This window comes from Anser brachyrhynchus, assembly GCF_964034855.1.
Source record: "Anser brachyrhynchus genome assembly, chromosome: 3".
Taxonomy (NCBI): domain Eukaryota; kingdom Metazoa; phylum Chordata; class Aves; order Anseriformes; family Anatidae; genus Anser; species Anser brachyrhynchus.
In genome coordinates this window covers 120,689,782-120,716,835 of record NC_137696.1, presented here as the reverse complement: position 1 = coordinate 120,716,835, position 27,054 = coordinate 120,689,782, and the positions used below count along the sequence as shown (strand labels likewise).

The 27,054-nt window shown below is 44.3% G+C and overlaps 1 protein-coding gene across 1 annotated transcript in view; it reads left to right on the top strand.

Annotated features, from left to right (window-relative positions):
* The window catches only part of RUNX2 (RUNX family transcription factor 2), a 155,065-nt gene that overhangs the window by 102,477 nt on the left and 25,534 nt on the right, over window positions 1-27,054 (top strand). Inside the window, exons 6-7 of the mRNA XM_080587422.1 lie at window positions 12,870-13,043; window positions 22,803-22,964. Coding sequence (XP_080443548.1) covers window positions 12,870-13,043; window positions 22,803-22,964 — 336 coding nt within the window. The remainder of the gene's footprint in view (window positions 1-12,869; window positions 13,044-22,802; window positions 22,965-27,054) is intronic.

Sequence of the window (27,054 nt, the reverse complement as noted above, 5' to 3'; positions counted from 1 at the left end):
TTCCAAGCTCCCCTGCTGTACAGGAGAGGGAGACTCACCAATTCCGACCTAAAACTCAGGTCCTGCTTGGAGCAACCTGCTCTGCCATACCTCGAGGAGCAGCCGCTCAGCACTAACCTGATGCTGCTAGGAGCAGCGGGAGCGGTGTTTGGGGTTTCCACTGTCTCCTTGCTCAGCCCCCCAGTGCCTCAAGAGCCCACCCCTTGAGAAAGCAACCAGGAAATCCTATGGGACATCCTCTCCCGTGGCAGCCCCGGCATTTCTCAGGCTGTCCCCGGGTGTCCATCAGCTCCGACAGCCGCTCGGTGACTGGCATCACCCGCTGCTTGTGTTGGACACCCTCCAGCGGCCTCTCGCAGGCAGGTCCCCCCCGCCGCCCGCATTCCTCGGGATTTGTTACCTTCTGGTAGCCAAACTCGCAGGCAACCGGCTGGCGAGATTTATTCTCCAGGACTCTGTTTTCCTATTGTTTTAAGTTCACGGGAGGCTCCCTGTTGCTAAACAAACTTTACAACCGTAGGCTATAGGGTCAGCCCCCTGCCCGAGCCCTTCAAAAACGATGACGTGCCTGGTGGCCAAACTCAGCCCATGAGCTGTGTCGCCTTCCCCTTGGTCTCCCCAGGGTTTTGGCTCTGTTTTGATGCGAGGCATCACCTCTGAGCAGGTTAAATGGCTCGACTCTGGAGTAGGGACTGAATTAGGAACCTACAAAGCTTTGGCTGGGGACTTGCATATCATAAGCTTACGGCGCTTTGCTGAGTTTCGGATGTGATGTTGTTAAACAGCTGGTCTGGGGCAGCAGCAGTCAGCCTTAGGGCTTGGGAGTTTTAATGCGAGATGAATGTATATAGGGTTGGAGCTTCTGTAGCAGGGATGGGCTTTATATTTGTGTAGCTCACGGCCAAATTTAAGTTTCTACCAGTCTTTGCTACAATTGTCAAAAAAATAAGCCCAGTGGAAGTGGGTAGAAATGAAGCACAACGAGGAGCAAATAATGCCCATAGCGAGGCTGTCTGGTTGGAAAACCTCAGCATTTTGTAGTCTTTCACTGTGTCGAGGAGTTCCCTACAGTCAAAGAAGACACGGATTGTCCAAAACATTTTGCTTCCTCGCCCAGTGATTTTTTTTTCCCCGAGAAATTTGTCATTTTGATGGGTTTTGTTCTTCTTACTGGCATGGGGAGGAGGTTTTGCTAAAACACGTGTTTTAGCAGAAGGGGATGGCCAAGGCTACTCTGTGTGTGACCATCACTCTTTGAATAACCAGCAAAAGAACAAACAAGAAAGCAACAGCCAAAACCAGCTGTAGACTCGTAACACGTTAATGATTTCCAGGACTTTCACCTGGGGATGCAGGAACACTCTCGAGCACTGGGCATGAAATACTAGTTTTATTTCAGTTTTTTTCTCCCCTGAACACAAGTGGAAACTAAGAGTCATGCTTGCTAAATTAATGGAGAAATTAATTTTGCAATATCCACTGTGAGACAAAGAGATGGCAAAGTTATTCTGAAGTTAGAGCTGGAGGAAACTATGACACAGAGGGGTTAATACCAGCACTTCCAATTTGTGGTTCCTTATGGTCTGAAAAACCCAAGCAGACACAGCCTGAATTTCACTGTGCCTTTTCACGGGAGTTGGAGATGCTGAACGCTTTGCAGCATCAGACCCACAGAAAGCCTGAGCTGTCTGACTTGATGCACTTGTGTTAGGAGTGTTGTGTACGTGACTTAACCAAGCGCAGGCACTCACCGAGTCCTAGGACAACGGGGCTAAAAGAAACCTCAGGCGACCTAGTCCATTTTTCCTTAGATGAAGTATTATATATACTTAGATCATCACTGACATCTGTCCAAATTCCTAAATCCTCCAGTACTGTGCCTTCCACTTACTTACCAAGTCTGGGTTTTGTGCTTTTTCTTTCATACTTAAAAAGGAGGTTGCTAATATCATACATTAATCTCTTAAATCTCCTCTACCTCAAATGAAGCCAGCTTTTTCTTGTTCCCTTCTCTGCTGACATAGAGACCAATTGATTACCATTCTCTTTAGGAAACATTTTACTCTTATCATGTCCTTTCCCACTCTTCTCTTTCTCTAGACTAAACAAATGCATTTCCCTCAACTTTTCCATGTGGGTCATGCTTACTAACTCTCTTATCACTCCTGTTGCTCTTCTCTGGATTCTCTCTAATTCGTCTGTATCTTTCTTAGAGGGTGGTGTCCCAAACTGGATAAAGCGCTCCAGCTGATGTCTCACCACTTCTGAGCAGTGTAATAGTTACCTTCTACGTCTTCTCTGCAACATAACCATTAATCTTTCCCAGAACTGCATCTGCTTCATTTTTTTAAAGGCAGAATCCTGTTATTGACTCACATTCGCTGGCAACTCGCTGCTATCCCCAGATCGTCCTCAGCAGTGATCTGGTCTATCTGTTTGTTGTGGTGCATTTCTTAAATCCCAAGTGCAACGTACTTCAATTTTACTTTGCGCTATTTTATCGATGATATGGCAAATGTCATTTCTCCAATTTGCTAAGATCCTTTTGGATCCGGACCACTTTCTCCCTACTGCGTGTCATCTCAAGGTTTTAAAATCCTGCTTTGTGTTGCATCATCCAAGTTATTCGAGAAAATAATAAATATTAATTTACTGAAGACAAACTCAAAATGATGCTTAAAATACAATCCAATAAGATCTCATAGCAATAGTCAGTGGGCTGCCCTGTAACACCACTTCACGCATCCCTGTTGCTCTGCTTTAGCCTTTAATGACGCTCTCTTTCCCTCAAAGGCTTGAGAGCAGAGCTTGATCCACCCCAGCTTTCACCTGGGGCAGAAATGCCCCTGCTGGCAGTAGCAGATGAAGGTGGAGCATAACAAAGGGATCAAAATTGCGACTCACCTCCAGGACTGTTGGCAAGATCTTGAGGACATTTCCTCTGTTAAGCCTGGCTGCATCATTTATGAGCTTCTTCAGGCTGTCCATCTTAAAACTTGCGCGGCGTGCTGGCCTTGTGCTAGTGCTCTGACTACCCAGAAAGTTGAACATCTTCTCCAACGTGATGGTTGCCCCAATAAACCCACTCGCTGCCAGCAGCGCCAGACTTTTATCATATTTTGGCCATTCAAAATGGGCTTTTGAGTGTGTAAATAAGAGCAAAGGATGGTGCTAAGCAGAATTTTTACTGGAGAAACCACCAATTCTTTATACCTTTCAGAAGGAAGAAAGGGAGACATCCATCAAACTGTCATTACAAATTAGGTGCCACAAACCTAAGCTCGTGGAGCCGCCAGGAATCTGTAAACCTTTCAAAGGATACGCCTGTTTTTGACATTTAAAATAAAAAGTCTTTATAGATTTTTGTGGAAAACACTGATGGGCCAGCAGCTAAATGACATTTCTCAACAGCCGGACAGACTCCACACAAACCGAATAGATGCCCGGGTTTAGAAGGACAGGTTAGTTGCTTTCTTTGCTATGCCCAAGAACAAATAATGGCTGGTCTGTACTATTTACTGAGTGGGAAAAGATCTTTCAGGGTGGGTTTTTTTTTTTTTTTTTCCTTCCCAAAGGCTGAAGCATCCTGGCTTTTGCCTCCATCTAGCCTGACTGTAGGTGCCCTTTATATAACAATAACTTGATACTACTCAAAATACTTGGCACTGCAGGCAGGGGAGTGGAATGTAATGAGAACACTTTAGCAGGTCTGAGGGTGAGTAAACTCCAGTAGTTTTGGAATGAGAGGGTAGGGTTTTTGGTGTAAGTCTCTCCCTCACTTGGCATTCACAGACAATAAGAATACAAGGATTAACATAGTAGACTCCGTTTATTACACTTGGGTGGATAAAGCAATTATCTGTCTATCAAGGCTGTAGTAAATTGTGCAACAGCATTAACATGGGTGGATACGTGGATAAATGCTACGCTGCCACAGAGGGTGCTGATACACAAGATAATCCTTCAAGTCTAACTTGTAAAGACTGTTTTCTTTTGGAGTTTATATCATGTTACCCTGGTGAGCGTAGATTGAAATGGCATCTTTTTTATTTTTAACCCCGTTTTCAGGTTTCTTTAGCCATCTGAGTTTTATTAGTAGGGTTATTTTAGAAATATCCCACTTTAATCAAGTTTAAACAATCTGCCTAAAACCTGCTGCATGGATATAAACACAGTAGTCTTCTAATGCAGCAAAACAATCTGTTGAAAGATACAGTACAAACACACACACATCCATCTATTATTGCTTAACTGTTGTTTCTTCCATGCCTGAATTCCCATTGTAACCGCAGCGCTCTGTCTGCAGCACGCTCTTGGTTTTGGGGGTGTAAAACAAAACCAAAACCCCCAAATGCACCTTACTGATGTCTAGAGAGCAGGGAGTTGCAGGGCAGCACAGTATCAGAGAGCTCTGAGGCTAGATTTAAACTAAGCATCTTAAATCTGTTTTAATGGTTGTGTTCACGTCGCCCCCTTTTCGTTCCTTTCAAGTAATCAGGTTTCGCAAGCATTAAGAAAACCAACCCCTCCTGCCAGCTGGAGGGAGGCCAGCTCGAGATTTTTTTTTCTCTCGCCCCCCACCCCCTTCATTTTCTATGATCTTTACTGCTGTTTGCTGCAGCAAGCAGAAGTCGGCGGGCTCTTTATGGGATGACTACCTTTTTGGGGGAAAAATGTCTTCCTGTTAATTAATGATATTGCTGGGTTAGCATGAGGATGATAAAGTTGGGATGAGGAGCTCTTGCACTTTTGCAGTACGGCCCTTGCTCTCTGCCTTCCCCCCTTCTGCTAAAAAAAGAAAAAGGAGGGAGGAGAAGGGGGAGAGCGTAACAGATACCAGCATGCAAAGGGAATTAAGGCAGGGACCGAGACTTGCGTGACAGTCTCTGTTTATATGAGTTGTCTTTAATGTCTCTGAGCAGCGATGCCAGCAATGTTTAGCTGGTTTCCTGGCACATATGCACACAGATTCCTTTATGTTCCTGAATGATGGATAAAGGTGAAGGTAGAGCCTTGTGGTGCGAGGGGCTCCCACCTGCTCCCTCCCCAGCCAGCCGATTTGTGATGATGTTCACATGGGATGTTGCTTAGCTGCGCAGAACGAGCTTCAGGATCCAAGTCAAAATTCAAAAACTTGAAAAGAGAGAAGAGAAAAATAGAAATACAGGAGAGTCATGGTGAGGGGAGACCTTGCTGCTTTGTTGAGTGAGTTGGAGAGCCGAGGGTTGGCACTGCAGAGGGGCAGAAGTGGACCTGGCATCACAGGGGTGAGCTGAGATGCTGGGGAGAACCAGAGCAAGAGCAGACCCACTCCAGCACCTTGTTGCTCTTCTTGTCCCTATCCTCAAAGTGCCTCTCCATTTTCATTCATCAAATCTTCCAGTTTTGCTCTATTCACACAACTCTCCCTGTGCAAGTTTCCCGGCCACCCCAGTCCCTGCCACATGTCCCTTGTGTGTCCTGGGAGCAGCCTGGGGCTCTCGGAGCCCTGCTCCCGCCTCCTTGCTTAGAGAAATTTAGGGAGCAAGAGGCTACTTTGCAGCTGTTGCAATTTGCTGAAAAACCCTGACCTCTGGGTCTGTCTTTCAGCCGGATATGTGCTTTTCACAGACCCCAGCTGAATTTTAAAAAGCATTGATCACACTTTATATTCCCAAAGGCTTTTCAAGGGTTGAGTTAGGTTCATTCCCATGGGCACTCAGGGGCACAGTTTACGTACCCAAGGGATGATTTCCCCCCACCCTTCCTGCCCCTTCCTCCCTTTAACCTGCTGGAAGCTTTTAATTCATTCCAGACTAGGGGGGCAGCCTGCAAGTCGAGCTTTAGCTCCTGATAAGTCAATGGGGAGATCACCATTGACACCAGAGATGCTCCCAGGGCTTGACCTCAACATGGGAAAAACTAAGGTTCAGACCTACCCCTGCCTCTGCTCACCCTGGCTTTGAGCCACAGCTCCTGGAAGGCCTTAACATAACTGATTCCCCTGGGAGCTGGATCTGGCCCTTTTGGAGCCATACCAGCAATCCTCACGGACCTTTGGGAGAGCAGGGGTCAGGGGTGAGAAGTTCAGTGGGATTTTGCCAATGGGCTGCATTAGATCTGTTGTGTAGGAACTGAGCCCATCCACAGCATACGTTCTTGTTTGTTACTTATTTTCACTTGTCGGCAGTAGTTTCACATCCAGGCCTTGCCTGCTTTGGGTAGAAAATAGGTCTTTTTTTGAGAACAAAAAGAGATGGGGTCTTGTTTCCTGCCTGCGCCTGTGTGACTCCTGTTGACACTAATAGGGCTCTGTGTACAGCTGGGAGAATAAGCTCTCCAGTCTAATGCAAACCAGTGCCCTCAGCTATTCAAAAAACAAACATATTTTTTTTTCCCTCTATTGAGTGAATTAAATGCAGTTACTGCACCTATGTAGATCCTTGTTGTATGAATTATAAGAACCTTTCCTATGCACAGCCTATGGCCTAATTATGTAATTATGTCTCTTGGGTAGATTATATTTTTCTTCTCATAATTGTGTCTTTACCCAAGAGACTGGAAGGCTTCCAAGCTTTTCCCTTTCGTGGGTAAAAAATTGTTTGGCTCTCTCGCATTTTGTTTTTCTTTTTCATGAACTCGGGTTATGTGTGTTCGGTAGGAGTGGGCCGGGGGATGGCAGAGGGAAGCCAGCCTGGGGAGGATGGGTTTGTCACGAGAGCGACTCTTGTGACTTGCTTCACACGTTTTTGCTTGCGAAGAGCTGATGTGAGTCTTCTGGGCTTTTGCTGATTGATGGCTCTCTTATTTTTACCTCCAGAGCATAGACTGACAGCGCTTTGGAGTGCTATCTTGCAGAAATGATGTGTTGTCTGAAATTTGTAACAGAACAATGAATGTCTTTGCTTCATGCTGAATATGCAGCATTACTCAGTCCCTGCGCAACAGCTGCTAAGAAGCCTTAGGCTCAGGTCTGAACTCTTTTACCGTGACTTCAATGTGACTTCAGCTTTACAAGCCTGTAGCTGAATTCACAGTCAGTATCTTCCAGTTACACCAGATCCATAGGATCAAATGGGATGAAATGCAGGAACATGTCCAAAGAGAATTTAAGGAGAAATTGTGCTGAAATTCAGAGGACATGTAACCTGTCTTTTTTTATTGTGATGTTAAATCGTCTGCTACATTGTGTACACACAAATTCGTCACTAGTATATTAACATTAAAAGTCAGAGTGTCTCAAAGATGCCTCTATTTATAAAGTTAGTAGGAAAATATATACCCATTCTTTAGATTTCTAAAGAGCTTTACTTTTAGTGAACTGTGGGAATGATCAAAACTTGAGCTCTTGGGCTCAGATATCCTTCTTCTGAAGTCAGAGAAAGCTTGGTCTGTATAGGCTGTAATTCACAGGGCGTAATCTGGGTGATTCTTATTTGTGCTGTCCTTAAAGTAAGTTCCTTTTCCACTGCAGTTTTCTTCTCTTTCAATCTCAACACTCAACCCAGAGCCACTGCTGCATATGAAGCCTCGGTTCATGGCATCAGCACTTAAAGGGTTTTTATTTAATGTGCCCTTGCAAGCTGTAGACCTCCATGGAGTGACACCCCAAACTTCCCCTGTGTGCTCCTGGTGCCGAGCACACCACAACATAGAGCAAACACCAGCAGTGGTGGTGTTTTGTGTCTGACCATCATCCCAGCAAGCGTGTCCCCAGCAGGAGATGGCCCAACTTTTTGCTTTCATGACCTTTCTGCGTCCCTCAGCATTTCTTACAGAGACACCTGACTTCCGTACAACTTTTTGTTTTCGCTACGGCAGAAGTGAAAAAGAAACGGGTGATGACCGAAAATAGCTATTCCACTTGAGAGCGATAAAAACATCTGTTGACAATCTGGTAACCAGATCACTTTGGTACCAGAAGGAAAGAAAAAAAAACAAAAAAAACAACAACAAAAAAACCACCACCATCAACAAAAACAAAAAAACAGTGGGTGGTGTACATGGTACAAAGAAAGGGTGTCCCTGAATGTCAGCATCTGGCTAGGCCACGTGTAGCATAATCTGATTAGTTTTCAGTTCCACACCCACAAGCTGAAAGATAAAAACGCACACCCCTCCTCCCCGAGGAGGGGAAGATCTTCAAGCATCAACACCACATTTACATTCTGCAAGTCAGCCTCTTCCACGGCCCGATTTACATCTTGACTTCTCCTGCGGTGCGGTGGAAGCTCGGGGCTGAGGGACGAGCTCGCGTCCCCTTCCAGTTACCACATCCAGCCGACTCGAGATTGCGTTGCTTTGATCTGGAAGACATTCCTTCATTTCATTTAAACTGGAATGATTAATCTGGAGATGGAGCCTTCTTACATCTCCTGCCATGGCTGGAGTGTGGTAACCGAACAGAGCAGCTCCCAGGTGCTATTTTGGCACGCGCTGAGGCTGTCAGGGCCTGGCGGGCCGAGGCGGTGGGTGCAGGCTCCGGCTGGCTGGCTGCGGCTTGCACCGACTTCGTTGCACTCCCTCGGTGCTATTTTTTGGGTCAGTTCCTGCAGAACGGCCAAAATTGGCACCAGGAAGATTAATGGCAAAGCTTTCTGTCTCCAGAAACTGATATTCATGTTGGTGTTTGGTTTGAAAGGGCTGAGTGGTGGTGAGAGATTGGGGTATTGCTTGGCACACGTTTTGTGCTACGACAGCAGACAAGCCAGAACAGTTCGTATAGCTTTTGTCTATTAACTCCAAGCTATTTTCATTTCTTTTCCACTTTCCTGACCTGCTCTATTCCAGTGGCTGTTGGGTCTCATCCTTATCCTGTGTCACCTCACGTGACAGTCTCAGCCTTTTTGATTGCATTTCCTATCAAAGGCTGCCTGTGTCCCTAATTATTTCGTCCCCTCTCAGTAAGCACAAGCCATCCCACAAAATCTTCTTTGTAACGGAGTAACCGACACTAAATGCAGTGTTGCTGGCAGGACCATCCTAGGCGCCGAGTCCTGGCATTGGGATAGCTGCAACATTATTTTATCCTATCCTCTCTGTAGCCTCATACTGCTTTTTAATGTAATCACTGCTGCAGCAGATCACAGATTCTCACTGAGCTATCCACACTTACTACCCTAATCTTTTTTCCTGAAATAAAATTGTGCCTCATGACTGAGACCAAGGAATACAGCTTTTCTTAGCGCACTCCCCTGGGATCAGGAATTTCTCTGTCAACGGACACATATATCAATGAGAGATGAAAAGCAGCTTGTGGAATGAGTTTTAAACATGTATCGCATATTTCATTGCTGCTGCTTATGTGCTACTTAGAAGGCCTTTTTACCAGTGTTTCAGCCCATGCCTCATGGCTGCTCTGTGCTTAATAAGATTTTTTTTGTTCACAGAAATCAGGGCAAGAGAACTATTTAAGTTTCCTACGCTTCTTCGCAAGCACCTCCTGAATATGAAGTTTTTTGTTGAGTTTCCTACTTACTTTCAATGTGGGCACATCTTAGCTTTTATGAAAGCACAGTAACCCATAGCATGCAAAGCTGTAATGTAATCTCATCATACGGGGACGTTTCACTTGGGGGAATGTGGCTCCTTGTGGGTCTCTTTGTAACAACATGACTCTGTGTTACAGCCCTAAATTTTAAGTGACCAGAAGGGGAAGGCAAGTCTGTCTTTGGCCCCTTGCTGGTTTCTGGGGACTTGCAGTTCCATTGATGCCTGGGGTCTTCCAGATGTGCATAGATCTCTCTTTTCCCTACGTTTTTTGGGGGGAGGGGATGGTGGTGATGACAACACTCAAATCCACACATCTCTCAATTATTCCAGTTCAAACAGATGTGGGAATCTTTCTTATTCTCCTCCCCCCTGCCTACATTGAAGTGCACTGCTATCCTGTTGAATTTTGTCTTTCTGTGATAGACCCAATTCATTATAATAATACGAGTAGTTAAACACAATATCCGTTCTAGAAAAGCTATTGGCAAACAGAGCACGATGGAAGCAAAGCTGGTTGTTATCGGGCACAGGTTGGTGCAGGAGTGGTTCCCGATATAGTGATTGCCCAGTAAGTGAGCAGAAGACAGTCAAAATAGTTTGTGCACTGTTTTTTTAGGAAAGCATTTTATGATTCTTTAGCAAAAAGGACGCTGGAAAAACACGGGGCAGGATTTTTCTATCAAAATTCAAAATCAAATTAACTTTGGGGATAGATTCATTCCCAGGTAAAGGCAGCCCTGATGTGTAAGGTCAGAGATAGGCTAATAGTGTTTTCCTTATTTTGAGCCCTCTTGAACTTGCTGAAATGCAACTAGGAATGAATAAAAGAGAAAAGGGGAGGGGAAAGGGATTCTATGGAAAAAACAAAACAAAACAAAACAAAAGACTAGAAAATGCAACTGGCAAAGGGAAAGGCAAAAACAGAAAAAACGTGGAAAAAAAAAAAGAAGGTGCAGAAGGAGAAATCCCAAGAGAGTACTGACTGTGTGTGTGAAAGTTATTTCTTTAGATTTAGCAGCACCCAGCTTGTACAACTTGTAATTTACATAGATTGAAGAGATAATGCTAAAGACTACCAGGCTAGATGTTATCCTATTAATTAAGCTGCCATTATGGAGTTGTTACAAGCCCACCAGAAATCGTTCCCCATTTGAAGTGATTGATACCTCTTAAAGAAAGGAGTCACCTGTGTTAGCTGGTAGTTCTGTAGGTCTCTAACATACAGCAGCTCCTTCTCTTTAATGAGAAAGCTCCCACCTACCCCATGTTTTTATATTGAGTCATCATGGGGGAGAAAAATCATACTTCAAAGCACAGAATAATGGGTCAACTAATTAATTTTTAAAAATTACTAGAGAAGTTTCTCCAAAATTAAATTCCATTCAGTTTCTTCTCATCTCCCGACCTGAATCCTTCAGTTTTCCCAGAATCCCAGAAGAGTTGATGTTGGGAGGGACCTCTGGGTCCATCTGGTCCAACCCCCCTGCTCAAGTAGGGACACCCAGAGCAGGTTGCCCAGGGCCATGTCCAGGCAGCTTTTGAGTATCTCCAAGGAGGGAGGCTCCACAATCTAGAACCCTGCTTTCTCTAAGTCTAGTTAAAAGTTAACTATTACAGAAATCACTTTGCCTTCAGTCATATTTGGGCACCGTGGTCCCAGTTAGATGATGTGAACTCACGTACTTCAGTGCCGTAGTGACAGACACCATTAAATTGCATTTTATGAAGAGTGATGGGCCGATAGTTAGATCCCAGGGCTCAGTGGCCTCATTTATACTGTTAAACTAAGCAGTGCCAGAATTGGCTCTTTGGCCCTAAGACTGATGGGGCAATCTGACCGTGTCTGCAAAGCTGAACTCTCGTAGCCTCCAAGCAGAGGGCTGCATTCACACTGCTGAGGGATAATGCAGTTTATCACAAACCACTGGAGATCATCTGGAAGGTTTCAACCCCAAACCATAGCAGGGACCCTTCTTAATGTTATAAGCATAAAAATATCCTACCCAGTTATTGCCTGTGCTGATACCCCAGCTCTCTTTACAAGGATGGAGGCAGCTGTGTTTCTGGGTTGCAATCAGAGGGTCTGGGCTCCCATTTCAGCTCTGCCAGAGGCTTTTTGTGTGACCTTAGTTGTTAACTTAGGGTAAGATTAATTCCATTTAATGTTGACTAATGGTGAGGGTGTCTAATTAAACTAGTCATGTGGGCTCCCTCTCTGATCAGAGAAGGAAGAGACAGCAAATTCAGTAGGTGAATCATCCCGTTTTAAGACTGGTGTCAGAGACAAATGAGATGAATTGCCCTCTGGAAGTAGCTATTTCTTTCCATTAACTCTAGAGGAAGTCTACATTAGAAGAGTTTAGACTAGATGCCTGATTTATGAATGGCTAAAGTTAAGTGAAATTAGTCCTGACCTTAATCTCTCTGTGTGCCTGTTTCTCCATATGTTGAACAATAGAAATAACGCCTTCCGTGCCTCACATCCGAAGCCGCCATTGCGCGAGAAGCACCTATAACTACTTTGAAAAGTAATTAAACGTAGGAGAAAAAAAATGCAAGAACTAGAGAAGTAAAACCTTTACTCCTGAAACATCTAAATGACAATAGGAAGAGTACCAACCTGCCAGCTGGTGCATCCTGTTGCTCTTGTAATTTTTCCCCTTTACATTTTGACAACTGAGCACCCATAAAAGACTTTTCCCAGTGCAGCCCTATGACACAGAGGCAGCGAACATCCTTTTGGAGAGAAGTAGGAGCATGGAGGAAGGCTGACCATGCAAGGGCAGCGTAGGACCCAGTCCTTGCCAGAAGCTTTGATAGTATTCCTTGTGATACTGCCCTTCCTAAATGACTATTTACTTTTTGGAAAAGCTCCCGAGTTATGGAGGAATGGACACTTATAACTAGCCATGACAGAGTTAAATAAAAAAAGGTTGGGGAGATGAAAAACATGCGTTTTCTTAGCAAAAATCCACAACAACATATAAACCAGGCATGGAATAATTGTCCCACTTGTTAACTTCTACTTATATATGAGGCTTGCTCTTGGAAAAAAAAGTTTTGCCCCTTTAACTATCAGTATAGTTAAAAAAAAAAGAAAGACCTTGTGTGGGTGTCCATAAGTGCTTATTTTGATCCAAATTACAACATGTTACATATCTGTATGGGCACAGTTGTGCTAGTTAAGGCTTTCACCAGCACAACCATGTCCAAAACACAACCCCCCACCGATGTTGCTGTGTTATTGGGGGTAGCTGTGATGTGGGGTAGCTGTGATACCTACAAAGTCCATTAATCTAATAACAGGTCCTTAGAGGCCTTTTTTATTTTTTTATTTGGTATGTTAAATTACTAAATCTTGTTATTAACGCTTTTATTTTATGATTTACTGTTTCCAGGGCACAGACAGAAGCTTGATGACTCTAAACCTAGTTTGTTCTCTGAACGCCTCAGTGATTTAGGGCGCATTCCTCATCCCAGTATGAGAGTAGGGGTCCCGACCCAGAGCCCACGGCCCTCTCTGAACTCTGCACCAAGTCCTTTTAATCCACAAGGACAGAGTCAGATTACAGGTAAGAGACAGAACCATAGGTTTGACTTGCACAGGCAATGGTAGCAATTGCTTATGGATGGATATTTGTGTCTCAACTGTAGAAAAAGAGGCTGTTACATAGTGAGAGATGTGTTCCAGGCAAAGCTAGGTGGGAATAGTTTTCTTCTATAGCATTTGAAAATGTCTTTTTTTTTTTTTTTTAATATTTTTTTGCCATAGGTCCAAAAATAGTTGATCTGGGTAAATCGAGTAGGAATCTGGTGAAATTCTAACTGTCATGTTGCTCTGCCTTTACCTCTGTATGTGCAATAGTACATATTAGTGCATTATTAGAATGAACATTTTTATTCAGCCTTTTTATTTTGCACTGGTGTTGAGTGAAGCAGCCAGAACTCAATGGTCTTTTTGTCAGAACAATAACACACTCTTCTCATGTGGCAGTTTCCTTCTAGCACCAGTGCTGACCAATGTTACAATAAACGAACTGGGTTAGAGAGAAATCTCCAAAGGTTGCTTATGAGGGTTGTATGCAACATTTATGATTGCATGCTGAGAGACAGATTTCAATGTGCTGAGAGAAATCATAAAATACCACGTGTCACAGATTATAAGCCTGAAATAAGATGTTTAACTGCAGCTATGCCAGAAGTTTGCAACAAAACTGTATAGCCTACAAAATAAACTGATTTTGTCATATTTTTTTTTTCTAAATGCAGAGCTGGCTATATTTTTCAAGAGTTTCAAAGCAACCTCTGTCTAATTTTGGACATTTCTACACTCACAACTTCTGCTGATGTATTCACATCTGTCTGGGATGTGAAGAGGTGTTGTGCTTGACCAATTCATTTACTAGAACCGTTGGAGAACTTAACTTACGTGCAAGTTTGTCAACAAAACTCTCGACTCAATGTACTAGACTGGTTTAAAACTCAGTTTTGCTGCTGTACTTGCGTCTACACCCGGAGTCCTTTGCCAATGTAATACACCAATATTCCTTTACTGGTAAAGCACTCCTAGTGTAGACATAGTCTTTGAGTCAACCTAGGAAGATTTCTGGTTTCATGTTTCAAGTGGTTTTGACATGATACCAGCTGAAACTTAGTGGTTTTAACAAAGTGTTGTGGCTTTCTTCTTCTTTCTTTTTCTTCTTTTTTAAGTTCAACTGGTTTATTAATTCGCAGTAAGGAAGAGAAGTAAGTGGGTTAATTTGAACCCAAAGCACTCATAGAATTGAAACAAAAAAATTGTTCCCATGAGCTGTGACAAAGTACTCCCAGATCTAGAAGTCTACCTTTAACTACGTATGACACGTTTACAATATATTAAGTATGTCGATAGCACTCATTGCACAGTACCTGCTGCCCACCCAGCTTCCCAGAGCAGTTTTTTTGGCCAGGTTTAGCATTTTCTTAGTTGGACGTGTGAAGTCAGGACTCTTGTGCATATCATTTACTGGGTAAGAACTGCCAGACTGAAGCCCAATATTTTCTAACCTACTGTCTTCTGTCTGACAGTATGTGGGGACATGACAGTTCCCAAAAAAACAGAGGGAAAATCTGGGGCTATAGTCAGTTTCTCTCTTCCTTCCTTGTGCCCCCATAGTTTACCTATTGTGCAACAGTATATCTGAGAATGAAGGAGGGGGAAATTCTTCCTGACCCCATCTGGTGATCAGCTTATGCCCTGAAGCACGAGAACTGAGATCCCCTTGTAATTTTCTTCCTTACTAAGTGTAACCTCATATGCTGTTCTCATTCACATAAATGCCTCCTGTAGAAAATGTTCTGCTGGGTTTGATTAATAGAGTACTTCTCTACCTCGTTATGAATCAGCAGCAGCATTCACAGATCCGAGAGGTGAAAGCTTCAGATGAGGCTTAAATAAGCCTGGCTGCAGACAAAGCTGTGTGGTGTTCCCTATCTGCTCTGCAGTTTGAAGACTCAGCAGTTCAAAGCCAGGAGCTCTGTTCCAGCTGAGGCTTCATCCAGACAGGGAAGTGGTGCTGGTAGGAGAGAGGGGGAAGCGAGCTGAACCAAGAAAGGCAGGCTGACTTTCCCATCTATTATGGATTATATTCTTTTCTTGCCAGATAAACTCACAATCATGGGATACTTTAGAACCCCAAAGTGCTCTCATTTCCCCCAAAGCAATGAGGACTCCACTGCATATTAATGTTTTTAGTGAATAAGGGTCTCTACCATGGTCCAGTACAGTATTTGCCATGTCATTTCCCACTCTTGTCTCCTCCTCAACTTAGAAAAGCCAAATAGCCAGCCCTCAAAGGCTACTTGTTAGCTTTCTGGTAGCCCTCCCATTTAATAAGGTGATTAGTGTGAGCATGTTGCATCAGTGTGCACTCTGTGAATTGCACTGGCTTCCTCACAAGGCTTTTTTGTGCTCTTCAGGTTGTTGATTGTAATCTGTAAAGCTCTTTGTGCTTTGATGTTCCACCAAAGTGCTGGGATGCTTCTGTGGACAGTCCCCGTGAGTTCTTCTGGGATGAATGGATGCTCATTGCCACACAAGTTGTGCCAATGAGAGACAAAGTGGATGCCTCAGACCAGGCACCTCTTTGATCAGGTGCTAGCTGACCATGGGAAATTGCTAAACATACGCCTGCTTGGTGTGGTAATAGGGCATGAGCTGTTTGTGCTGTCCATCCCCACCGGTTTCCTTGTTGTGGTGTGCTCTTCAGCGGGAAGTACCCACCGGCTCCTTAGCGTGGTCACTGGGCTGGTGTGGTTTGGGTATGTGTTAACAGGAGTGCAGACACTTGTCCGAAATACAAGGAATTTTTATTACCTTTATTGGAATTAATCAAACATTCCTTTAGAAATACCTTTGTTTCTTAATCTTTTTACCTAGTAATTTAGGGGAAATAATTAATTCTTAATAACTTTAACAGTAAATACTGCATTCCTATGACAGAATCCATATTATTACTAGTAAGCACATAAACTGGTTTTGTTTCGTTCCACTTGAGGTCTTGCATAGCTATTGCATGATTAAACAGAAATAATATTTAAAGCCTGGCGGGCCCACACCTGAGTATGAAAGAACTCAGCACTTTGGGGTTCACTCTTATATTTCTTTTCTCTGTCTGGGTTGTGTTTATTTTCCTAGAGTATCAGAGTACAGGTTTCACAAATCACAGCACAGTCCTGAACCTACCACAGGACCAGGCTGCGGCAGTACGAGGCACAGAGTTGCCCTTATTCAACATGGCATTTTAACTAGGATTCTGCAAAAGCAACATTGAAGGGTCATTAAAAAACAAATCGTCCAATAAGCAGATGCCTTTGCTGAGGCAACGCAGATTCAATTTGAACCCTGCTTGCTGCCCGTAAATCAGGAATCCTGTCTGTTCACATTTGGATATTGGTATATTTGCCTTTTTATTTTTTTCCCTTTCCCTAATGGCACTTGAACAACTTGCTGGCGGGTCAGGTTACAGTCCCATTCAGACACTGGCTTGTTGCATCAGTGGTTCAGTATGAAATGAGGAAAACTGTTGTTTTTCTAAAATGCAACCGGTGAGGTTTAGCTTCTGTCGCGGCGGATGGCAGGAATGTGGCCAGCGCCAGGGCTGGGATCCCAGCGCAGGGCTGCAGGGGCTGCGAAGTGGGAGTTAAGTGAGGTTTCATGCTCCATCACCACTGTGGCACCGTCTGATCTATAGTCAATCTGTGACTTTCAGCACTGAAAGAGCAGCACTCAGAAAGCAGGTCCTGTGATTTCTTTTTACTTTTTCTATTTCCCCCTCTCCCACACACTCCAGTGATGTTGCACTTCCAGTTCCGATCATTTATCTGTTTTTAAGGGTTGTAGAAAGTAGATTTAAAGAATTCTGAGCTGTCAGGTGGGGACAGGTCCCAGGGCAATTGTAACTGAGTCTGATGGGAAGACTGTGGGCAGACAGTGCCTTCAGCTCCCTGGATGGAGGATGAGGATGGTACCAAATGGTACCGGCCCTTAATTCTCCTCTTCAGGGCTTGCAGGGCAACGGGCTGGACGTTGCCCTTTTGCAAACTCAGGGAGGTGGCAGAAAGCTCCTCACATCACAGCATCATCATGGGGTGTGAATATGAAGCCATCAAGCAAGTGCTTCAAAGCCCAGAATGGGGGGGGAAAGTCCCGTAGCGAAGCAGACACTACGCAGCTTCTGAGAATTCTTTGTTTGCTGGGGATGATTTACCCTGGTAGAAGACTCATGGGTAACTTAAAGCCATCATCGATAGTTTCAAGAGATCTTCACGTGGTCTTTTTCAGGCTGATTCATACTGCCAGTGTCTGTTATCTGACACCATCAGCTGCAGGACAGGTTTGAAACTGAAACAGGGTGGCTGTTACTAGACTGGCGCTATGTGAGTGCCCTCCCATGGGTTGCATGTGTCTTACCTGGGACCAGCAGCACGCCGAAGCACACATCAGTCTGTAGCTGGTGCACGCCAACCTGCTGTGCGCCAGGCAAAGTCCGTGCTTGCTTGGAAAAGAGCCTTCAGAAACACTCAAGTAATAGGTTTACCGGGTGAATTGTGCATTCAGTCCACTGTAACGTAGAATAAAAGCTATGAGAGTCAGCGTATGAGGTGCAGGAGCTGGGATTTCTTCTGCCATTAACACCAGGGTGGCGGCAGTCTGCTCTGTTTTATGCAAATTGATTGCATCCTTGGGGCGACTGGCTGGTTGCCATTGCGAACCTCCATTTGGTAACGTTTGTGTCGCTCCTATTAAAGTATTTTAAAGTATTCTTTTAACTTTTTTTTTCCCCTTCCCTTTACAATTCAGTTGTCCTACTGACAATACTTGTTCAGTTTATTTTTTTTTTCCCCTTTAGAAATGTGACTCTTGGGGTGAGGGAGGAGAAATGGTTTTAGAGGTTCTTGAGGCCAAAATCTGGTCTCAATTACACCAGTGTCCATTGGGGTGTAACGCCGCTGGATTTGACTTCATTGATTGAACTGGGCAATCCAGATCAAGCCCTGGGCTTTTAAACTTGCCTAAGAAATAGTCAGAGCAGAGGAGGAGGTTGCATTTTTTGTTGTTGTTTTGCTGGGGTTGGGCTTACAACAATAGCGTGTTTACTCATGCAGAAAGTCATCTTGGCTTCGTTAAGATCATAACCAAAGATATTTGCTCTAAGTGTTTACCAAAGATAGCTCCAGACAGCTTGTTTTTTAGTATCGGCAGTAGCACTAATACAGTCGGCAGCCACCAGTGCTAGAGCTGATGACTGGATTTAAATAAGTGTTTTTGCAAAGTGCGTGCACACATGTGACATTTGGGTTTTATAGACTGTATGCTGAGGAGCTGTGAGCCTATGAGTGTGCTCTGAGTACTGCAGCTCAGCTTGGGAAATGGAAAATTGATCTTTTTCTATAGTAAATCTGTGTGCTTCATAATTACTGCCAAAGCAAGAGAAAAACTACTTCCTCAGGGCTATTTATAGGCTTTTTCTTCTCTCTTTTGACACTTTTCCATGGAAGGAAGCAAAGTTGCATTGCTGGGGAGCCGATGTCCTCGGTGGGAGAACTGGGTCACGGGGGGTTGTTCAGTCTCTAGTTTTAGGTTTATATAATCCACCCAATTTCAGGCTGATTTTTCAAAACTCTTCTCGTCCTCTAAGCTTATGCAGTCGATCGCAGACAACAAGGATCAAGAACTGAGCAAATCTTCCACTGACTGTCCATGTGGCAGTAAAACCTAGAGACAAAATGATCTGCGCTGCTCATGATTTCCTGCTTCATCGAGGTCTACCTGGCACCGCAATCAGGAAGGAGCTGCTTGTCTATTAGCTCAGACCTCGCCCCGCTGACTTGTTTCAGCCGATCTGCACCCAGGGTTTCTTCGCGTACGCATAATGCTCCATTGCGAACGAGTATTATGAAAGCTGCACTTTCCTTCACACCCACACAGGCGTAACAAAAATGTTTACAGAAGGAGGACTGCTCTTAGCAATCACTCCAAAATTTTCAAGTGCAAAGTCAAATTCAGAGCGGCCTGCCGCCCCCTTTGCTGCTGTTTAACGCTCTGCCAGGGCTTCCAGGGCTGGAAGTTGGGTGGGCTTTCTCCCGAGCCGTTCAGCGTACTTTTGTGTTCGCATTTTCCCTTATTTTCTAGGGATTCCTTTCAGCAGGAATTCATATTTTCTCTGCCACGGAGCTCTGGGATTTCTCAGATGTTCTGGGCTTCTAGCGATTGGAAAGAGGTGCTTTGCCTGCCAGAGCACGTGGTGCTTCACGCGACAGCCCAAAGCCTCTGTCCCGCAGGCCCAGGAGCTGCCTGATAGCCTGGCAAACACGCATAAGCCCTCCAGTCGGTTCCATCGGGAAGATTTGTCCCGTACGTAGGAGGCCAAGGAAAACCTCTCACAAATCTGCCCGTACTTTCTTCCTCACTGGTGTGTGCCAACTGGCCGCGCCACCCCTTGAGTGCCGGAGCAATGAGGTGACCCTGCCGAGGATCTCGTTGTGCTTGCTTCTGGTATCCCCTTGGGTTTACCTCGTAAGTGGCAGTTCTGGAAGCAGGCACCTCCAAGCGACATGCGTGGCAGCCTCCTTCCTCCCAGGCTTGGTTTCGTGGTGTAGGAAGCCAGAAGTGAGGTTAGGCCTGTGGGTGAATCCTCTGCTGCAGCAGCACTGCAGGGATCTCCCTTTCACCAAACCAAACGGTGCCGTGTGTGACCCAGCTCCGTGACTGCCTTTGGGGTGGCCTTTCACTCTGCATTTCACTTAATTTTACTCCAGGGGGGTGGCAATGCAAATAAGCAGTGATGTGGACCCTTTAGGCTAGCGGACCTCACCTTTGACTATGCAGTGTGAGGGTGTTTCACTGCTCTCTCCTCACGTCTGTACAAACCGTGTCTGTTATCGGTGAGTGGAGGCTGATTTTAGGGCATTTACTCTAGGATCTGGTAAAACTCGTATCTTCAGTTTCCGCTTTCCCAACGTGCCAAAGGTAGTGCTTGAAGCCACAGGGCAAAATTCTCCACCTTAGCCATGACCTCGGCCCTGCCTCAGTGTGGAGAAATCACATTTACCCTCCAGCCTCGTGTTCTGTGGCCTTTTCCTCAGTCATTGAGCTCTCAGGCATCTTCTGATTTTCAATTCAGTTGAAAATTTTCCTCAGGATTATTTTTTATTCCATAAGAAGACATGATATCATTTCCCTGGAGCTAAGTTTCTTGCACTCTAGTTTCAGAGGGGCTCAGGTTCACACCTGAACATCTGGATTGAAAGCTTCCAGCCAAGATAAGCACCCCATTTTGTGAATGAGGTACTCAGTGCCAGCACCGTAAAGAAACAACCAACTAAATATGCAAGACAGTTAGGGAATAATTTATCATTATTATACTTAAATTTAGGTAGAAGTTGCATCACAGGGAGGCTGGGTAAATTACCCAAGTCCAACGGGAGATCTGTGTAAGGGCTAGAAGTGGTTAAGTGTCTTCACTAACAGTTTATTCTCTTTCTTCTCTTTCTCTAAAATACTTTGCAGTTTAAAATCTCACAGTTTGGGGTTCATGAAGATTTTAAATCAAGTATAAATTAAAAAAAAAAGAAATCTGGTAATGTGCTGCAGTGGGGATGATCTGTAGAAGAAGTGTACAAATTAAGCTAAATGTCCTAAAAATATATGAAACGCTTTTGGGTCAACAGATGGTCTGTCCAGCCCCATGTTCTGCCTCTGACGGTGCCGTAGGAGATAATGTTTCAAAAGATCACATACGTCTGTTCACTTTTTGCTCTTCGTCCTTCTTGTTGCTCACAAAAGCATTGATGCTTGTTGAATTAAAGATGCTAGGTGGAAAACCAAATCTAGTGTGGGTGTGCAAAGTGGGGAGGGTGCCAGGGTCACCCAAGGTCTTCTCACACCATGACTACCCCACAAGAAGTGGCACGAACCTCCAGAAGGCAGCTCCTTTCCTGATGTTTTCCCCATCTTAGACCAAAATCCTGTGAAAACATCCTCTGCTGTGATTTTGCTCAATCCTTACCTGCTATACAGTTTCCTTCCAGCACTGGAGCTGACCTGAAATCAAAACTCTAAGGGTCTCTGCTCTGGATTCAGAAACAGAAATTGAAAAGCTTGTGGAGTTTGAAGGAGCTCGGATTTGAGATTGTGCTCCTGACACATCATTAATTTTAAGATTGTTTTCCCAGCAAGCGTAGGCTTTCCGTTCCCAGTTGAAGATCATTTACCATTGACTGAATGGTGAATTATAGTAGTGGAATGAGGCAGAGAAATATGTCGATATCAGATATAACAACGAGCAGTCAGTCAGATTTGAACCTGCGCCAATCTATACAACCCTAGCCTTGAAATTGTTAAAACAAAGAAGTTCATTACATTTAATGATCAAGTGTCCTTCAGGTTTCTGAGGAGTTTATATTAACCATTTATATTACTCAGCTCTAATATAAATGGCAAACTCAGGGAAAATCCTCTTAAAATTAAATTGGAAAGTCTTTTTTTTTTTTTTTTTTCCCCCAATCTATATAGTTATTTTGCTTCAAGGAAGTATCTGCTTTCCAGACATCTCTTCAAACAAATCATGTCTGAAAGAAAAAATAAACAAGAAATAGCTGAAACTACAAGGTTTAGCTGTGTGGAAGAGCAGGGAAAGGAGTTAAAAAAAAAAAAAGAAAGAAAAAAAAGGAGTTGAATTTCCTGAAAAAGTGCCTTTGCTTATGCCATGTGGCTATCACATTTCTGTCTGCAAAGCAGGGCCTTAGGACACTGCTCTGATATTGCAGGTTCTCCAAACTGACTAGACCTGATGTGCTCCACTGAAAATATTGCGGACAATTTGGAGGGATGTGCTAGAGTTTCTGTGAACCAGTTCAGAAATAGTTTTCTGTTTATGAGGGATTGCCCAAAAAAAACCTTGGGGTGAAAATGCTTTTTTTTTTATGAACATAAAGAAATGAAACTAATAATTAATTGATGAGGAATTTGGTGGTGTCTTTATCACCAGATATTAAGTGAGAACAAATGGTTTGGGAATCCCAACGCCAGCGGGTAAAATTACCCCTCCCTCTTTCTCACTTAGTGCAATCCACCAGAGAGTTTCAGCAAAAAATAAACTGTATTTATCCTTAAAATAATTTCCTCCATAGTGAGTTGTAACAAATATGTGAAAAGGCATCATTAGCTTCTGATAGTTATCCCAAACCGTTTGGTTTCATATTGTTCTAATTGAGATGACTGTAGGTAATTGGGCCAGTATCCAAATATGACATTTTTGGACAGATGCTAATAAGATTAATGACATTTTCCTTCTTGGAGAGCATTTTCAGTACTAAAAACACTTCTGTGTAATGTTTGAACTGGATAACAGCTTGACAGATGTGCCAAGTGCTGACTTTGGAGTCTTCTTGCCTCTAAAGTCCACTTCCTAAGCTCAGCTGCAGCATGCCTAGTGTCTCTAATTTATTGTCAGTTTATCTGTCCACATCCCTGAGGACTGGGGAGTCCTGGGGTAATGCTCTTTTAGACCTGGACAAGAGATATCAGGAGTTTACAGAACAGCTGCTAGATCTTTCTTAAATTCTGCTCACTGCTCCATTCATTTCCCCTGAAATATCTTATGGGGAGGGAGAAGCACTGAGCAAATCTTAAAGTTGTTGAGTCTAGAGGAGCAGGTTGTGCTTCATTGCGTTCTCATTCCTTATAGCACTGTGTGAGTCTTCAGTAATCTTTTTTCTTTCAATTAGACTGTTGGTGTCCTAAAATTTCTCTTCCTCATTTTTTAATTTCTCTTTCTCTTATTTTCCAGACCCCAGGCAGGCACAGTCATCCCCGCCGTGGTCCTACGACCAGTCTTACCCATCCTACTTGAGCCAGATGACTTCACCGTCCATTCACTCCACAACTCCCCTGTCCTCCACTCGAGGCACAGGACTTCCAGCCATCACCGATGTGCCCAGACGCCTCTCAGGTAAAGACCGTGTTTCTCCTAAAACAATTATGCAGATAGGTACGGGACTGGCAGAGGCTGCCTAAATGGCTGCAGACAAACCCTAGTAGGAAGCACAAGGCTCTGTCAGTGATAACAGGGTTACTGCACGGGGGGTGGGGGTCAAAGTCCCTTTCTTTTTGGAGTGGAAGAGCTGCTGTGTTGCTTGGAGCGTGTATCATTTGATTGTCACTAGGTTCATTTCAGATCAGAATATTTTTTTACTGTGAATATTGCGAACCTGGTTCTATGATCAAATTCTTTTTAACCCCCCATAAGAGGATGTTTGCTTACGTGTTTTAACGTAATTGTGATATTCTTTTTTTTTGGTGTTTTACTTCTGTGTTGTGTGTGATGTTAGATAGAGGCCTTTATTTCTTCAGTAGTTAAGGCTAAGGTTCATTCTCCCTCATTTTAATCCAGTAACTCAAGAAAGCCTATTTCCTTAGTTAATGAGTACTTAAGATGCCTATCAGAAACTAGCTGAGTCACTTTAGGGTAAAGATTGGACAAATTGTGCTTTGGAATGATGCAGGAGAGAGGAAATATGTTTAGGAATATAGACAAGACAGCAGCTAGGAACTGAGACTTTTTTTTTTTTATCAAACAAATGTACATTTACATACGGTGCAATTCATCTGTAGTGGTCTCAGTGATAAAACCATCTGTGTGAAGTAATCTGATTGCCCCAAAGTAAGATAGAGCCTGTCATGGCACACAGTCACCTTCTATAGCTTGCCAAAAATGAGGAACCTTAGGCGAGGGTGGCTCAGTATGAAAATTCCAACCTTGCAAGTGTAGAAATATTAGCAGCGTATGCCAAAAAGCATGTGTAATGTAAAGAAAGCCTTTATGATTCATTAATGAAAACCAAAGAATCAGTCTTATTACATCTATTTTTTCCATGTTTGCAAGATATTATTATAATCTTGGATTCTGCTGCCATACACCTGTTTGACTTGCAGCCAGGTGAATTTCTTGCTGTCGTGTTTTCCCCTTGCACCAAGCTCGTAGTGCTGGAAATGTTGATCACTCCACTGAGCTGCATCACTGACAAGCTGAACTTCAGCCAGCAGGCATGTAGGATTTGATTAGTTTAGACTCCGTGATTTCTTTCATCTTGGAAGAGGGAAGCTTTGTTTCTCAAACAAACAGCTGCAAAAGCCTCTGTGGTCCTAGCACGCTCTGCATTTTCAGAGATGCCAAACGTCTCCATGTGGGCCAAGGGTTGTGGGGTAGTGGAGCAGGTTCCTGTGGGCTCTCCATGCAATGCGCTGACTTGGTTTAGAAAACTAGATTGGCTTGATGCTGAGGAAATGCTTTGTTTGGCCCGAAACAAGTTCCCTTTGAGTCGGAGTCTCCTGATGGTCTGTGTTGTTGAATCAGTTATTTTTGCAATTGTGCCTCCGGCAATACCTCCAGGAGAGGCTCGGCTGGGACCGTGGCAGCTGCACGGCGCGTACTTGCCCTGCAGCCCTTGCTTGTCTGTGTGTATTCAGACATGAGTGCCTGGCATGTGGGCACAGGCAGAATGACTAAACGACCTGGCTGTGTACATTATGTGGCCGCGGCCTGAACTTTTCTGTTGTACTCCACGGTCGGTTGCCATCGCTCTTCTTGCCATTCATCTTCTGGGGGCTCGACCAACATCTCCATCAGGCTCTCACCTTCTTCCAACACAGGGACCTTGCTTCCAATTGGATTCAGAATTGAGAAAGGGGGCTTTGATCTTCCACACAAGTGCCAGAGGTTGTCTGCAATGTTTGCTGACGTTCAGAATTATAGAACGGCGTTCCTGGCTGAGCCCTGGCTCTCAGGCGTCAAGGAGATGTGTTGCAGCCCCTATTGCAAACGCTGCAGTTCTTCTCCAGGGTTTCTGCCTAGAAGAAAATTTCCGTGTACTGCCTCAGGATGGGAGGGCAGGATCTGGTCCCTTTTGTGCATAAAGTAGAGAGAGAAATGCAGGTTTAGAGGTGCCCATCACAGCAACCAGTATATCCTTCACGTTCTGAGAGAAAGGAGCCTCTGTTCAGTTACTTAACACATCTTTCAGAAGAGAACAGAGCTTTGATGAGGAAAAATAACTAGTAAAGAACTCTAAAAGTATTAGAAAACTTCAGGCATCCTCAGTGCATAAGGGAGGAATTAGTGTTTTACAAGGCCTTGAATAAAAACAAACTTTGCTTCCCAATACGGTGGCAGAAATCTGATTATCGAGGCTGTTAAAAATATACAAGGTAATTTTAATGAATGCCATATTTGCTGCCTGTTGCTTAACATCATACAGGAGGAAAAATGGGTAAAGCTTCCCCCTTAGGCCTTGGGTGTCACACCTACAGGCACAGGACTTCCTACCTGCCCCAGCTTCGCATCACCCAGCCTTTGTACAAGCCACTGTGGCTTCGCCTAGACCACTGCTTAGGCTGTGCTCACCCAGGGGTTGAAAACATGCCATCTAAAAAAGCAAGGCGGCTTACAGCCCAGTGGTTCTTGCTTCTACGGTCAGTGGCAGCCCTCAAGAGCTATTTTTGATGATACTGCCACGACTGGAAACACATCCATCCCTTGACCAAAACGCCTGTGTTCATCCCCATCCTGGGACGGTTGCATCTCTCGGTGATGAGGAGACCTCTGTTTCGACCACAGTTGTGGTCATTGTGTTGAGCATCAAAATTGATTCGGGGCCACGGGAAAGGAGCTGACAGGGGATTGCCAATCCATTCATACATTTCTCAGCCCCATGGGAGAGGGGAAAAGGGCAGCAGGCTGCAATCCCGAGGCGTTATTCGGGCAGGCTGGTGTAATGTGGCTGAACGGGTTGTGCCAGTGTCTAGACGCATGCCTGCTGGCTTTGCACAGCTGAAATGTCTGCTTGCATGCTGCAGGCACGTGCAAATGAGCGCTCATGGCAGCGTAGGTGTGAAACTTCTAATATTCATCTTCTATTCTGCAAATGGGGACCGGTGCTGAAGCTGCAACTAATTAATGATATTTCACACATCTTTGGGCATTATTCAACAGCAATAGCCGAAAAGCAAAAAAAAAAATACCCAAAGACTAGCTGGAAAAACTCATGCAACCTTTGGACCGATGATCTCTCTGGTATATGTGTCTCATGTTCATATCAAGAATAAATTAAAAATAAGCCCACGAGGCCGTCCAACTGACTTACCTTATTGCATCAACTCAATTATAAAAAGAGCAGGATTCCCCGTATTTTATTAAAATACCTGTCTGCTTAGACTTCCCCAAAAGACAATGAAAGTTGGTGGCCTAGCAGATTAATATTCTTAATTAAATAATATTGTAGTGGAAACCATGGGAATATGTGAACATGGTCATTTTAGAGAGAGTTTTGCCTGGGGGATGTAGTCTTATTGCATGATTCATAGTGAAGGCACTCAGTTTTTGTGTCCTATGCATAACCAAACTGTATGTGGGATGGGGAGCATAAGTGTCTATTATGTAATTAATGTATATGATTCATATAAATACACATCAGAGCCGTTTTACATAAAGCTTTGGGACTGATCCAGCAAGTCTTTGGCGCATGCAAGGTTCAGAGCAAGGAGTACAGGTTGCGTTGCTCCCGCAGTCACAAGAGGGTTGTTGTGCAGTGGCTGAAGGAGGTGAGGGTTTCCTCTGAGTTTCGATGCCCACAGGGTACCTGAGACAGTCACCCTGAGCTCCCTTTCGAGTCACTGGGGACAAAGCAGCCTTTGGAGGGCTCAATTCACTTGACCAGTCTGCAGATGAGCTGTACTGGTCCCTGGTGGCGCCTTGCAGGAGCCTGTTTCTGTCCATGGCTCTAAAGTGAGGCTCGGTGAGCAGCTCAGGCACAGGCATGTCTGATCTGATAGTGTGCATTTGGTGAGGTGAATCCCAAAGGGATGATTTAGCTGTCCAATAAACATGCCCATGTCACAGCACTGCTACGCTTCAGTCCTGGTTTAACCCAGCCGGAGTCTGCCTCACCTTGGCCTCTCTCTTGGCTCTCAGGGTTTGAGCTTGAATTTTTGTGTTGAGAATATTGCTGAGAAGGGAGGCAGGGAGACTTCTATACTGGTTCTGC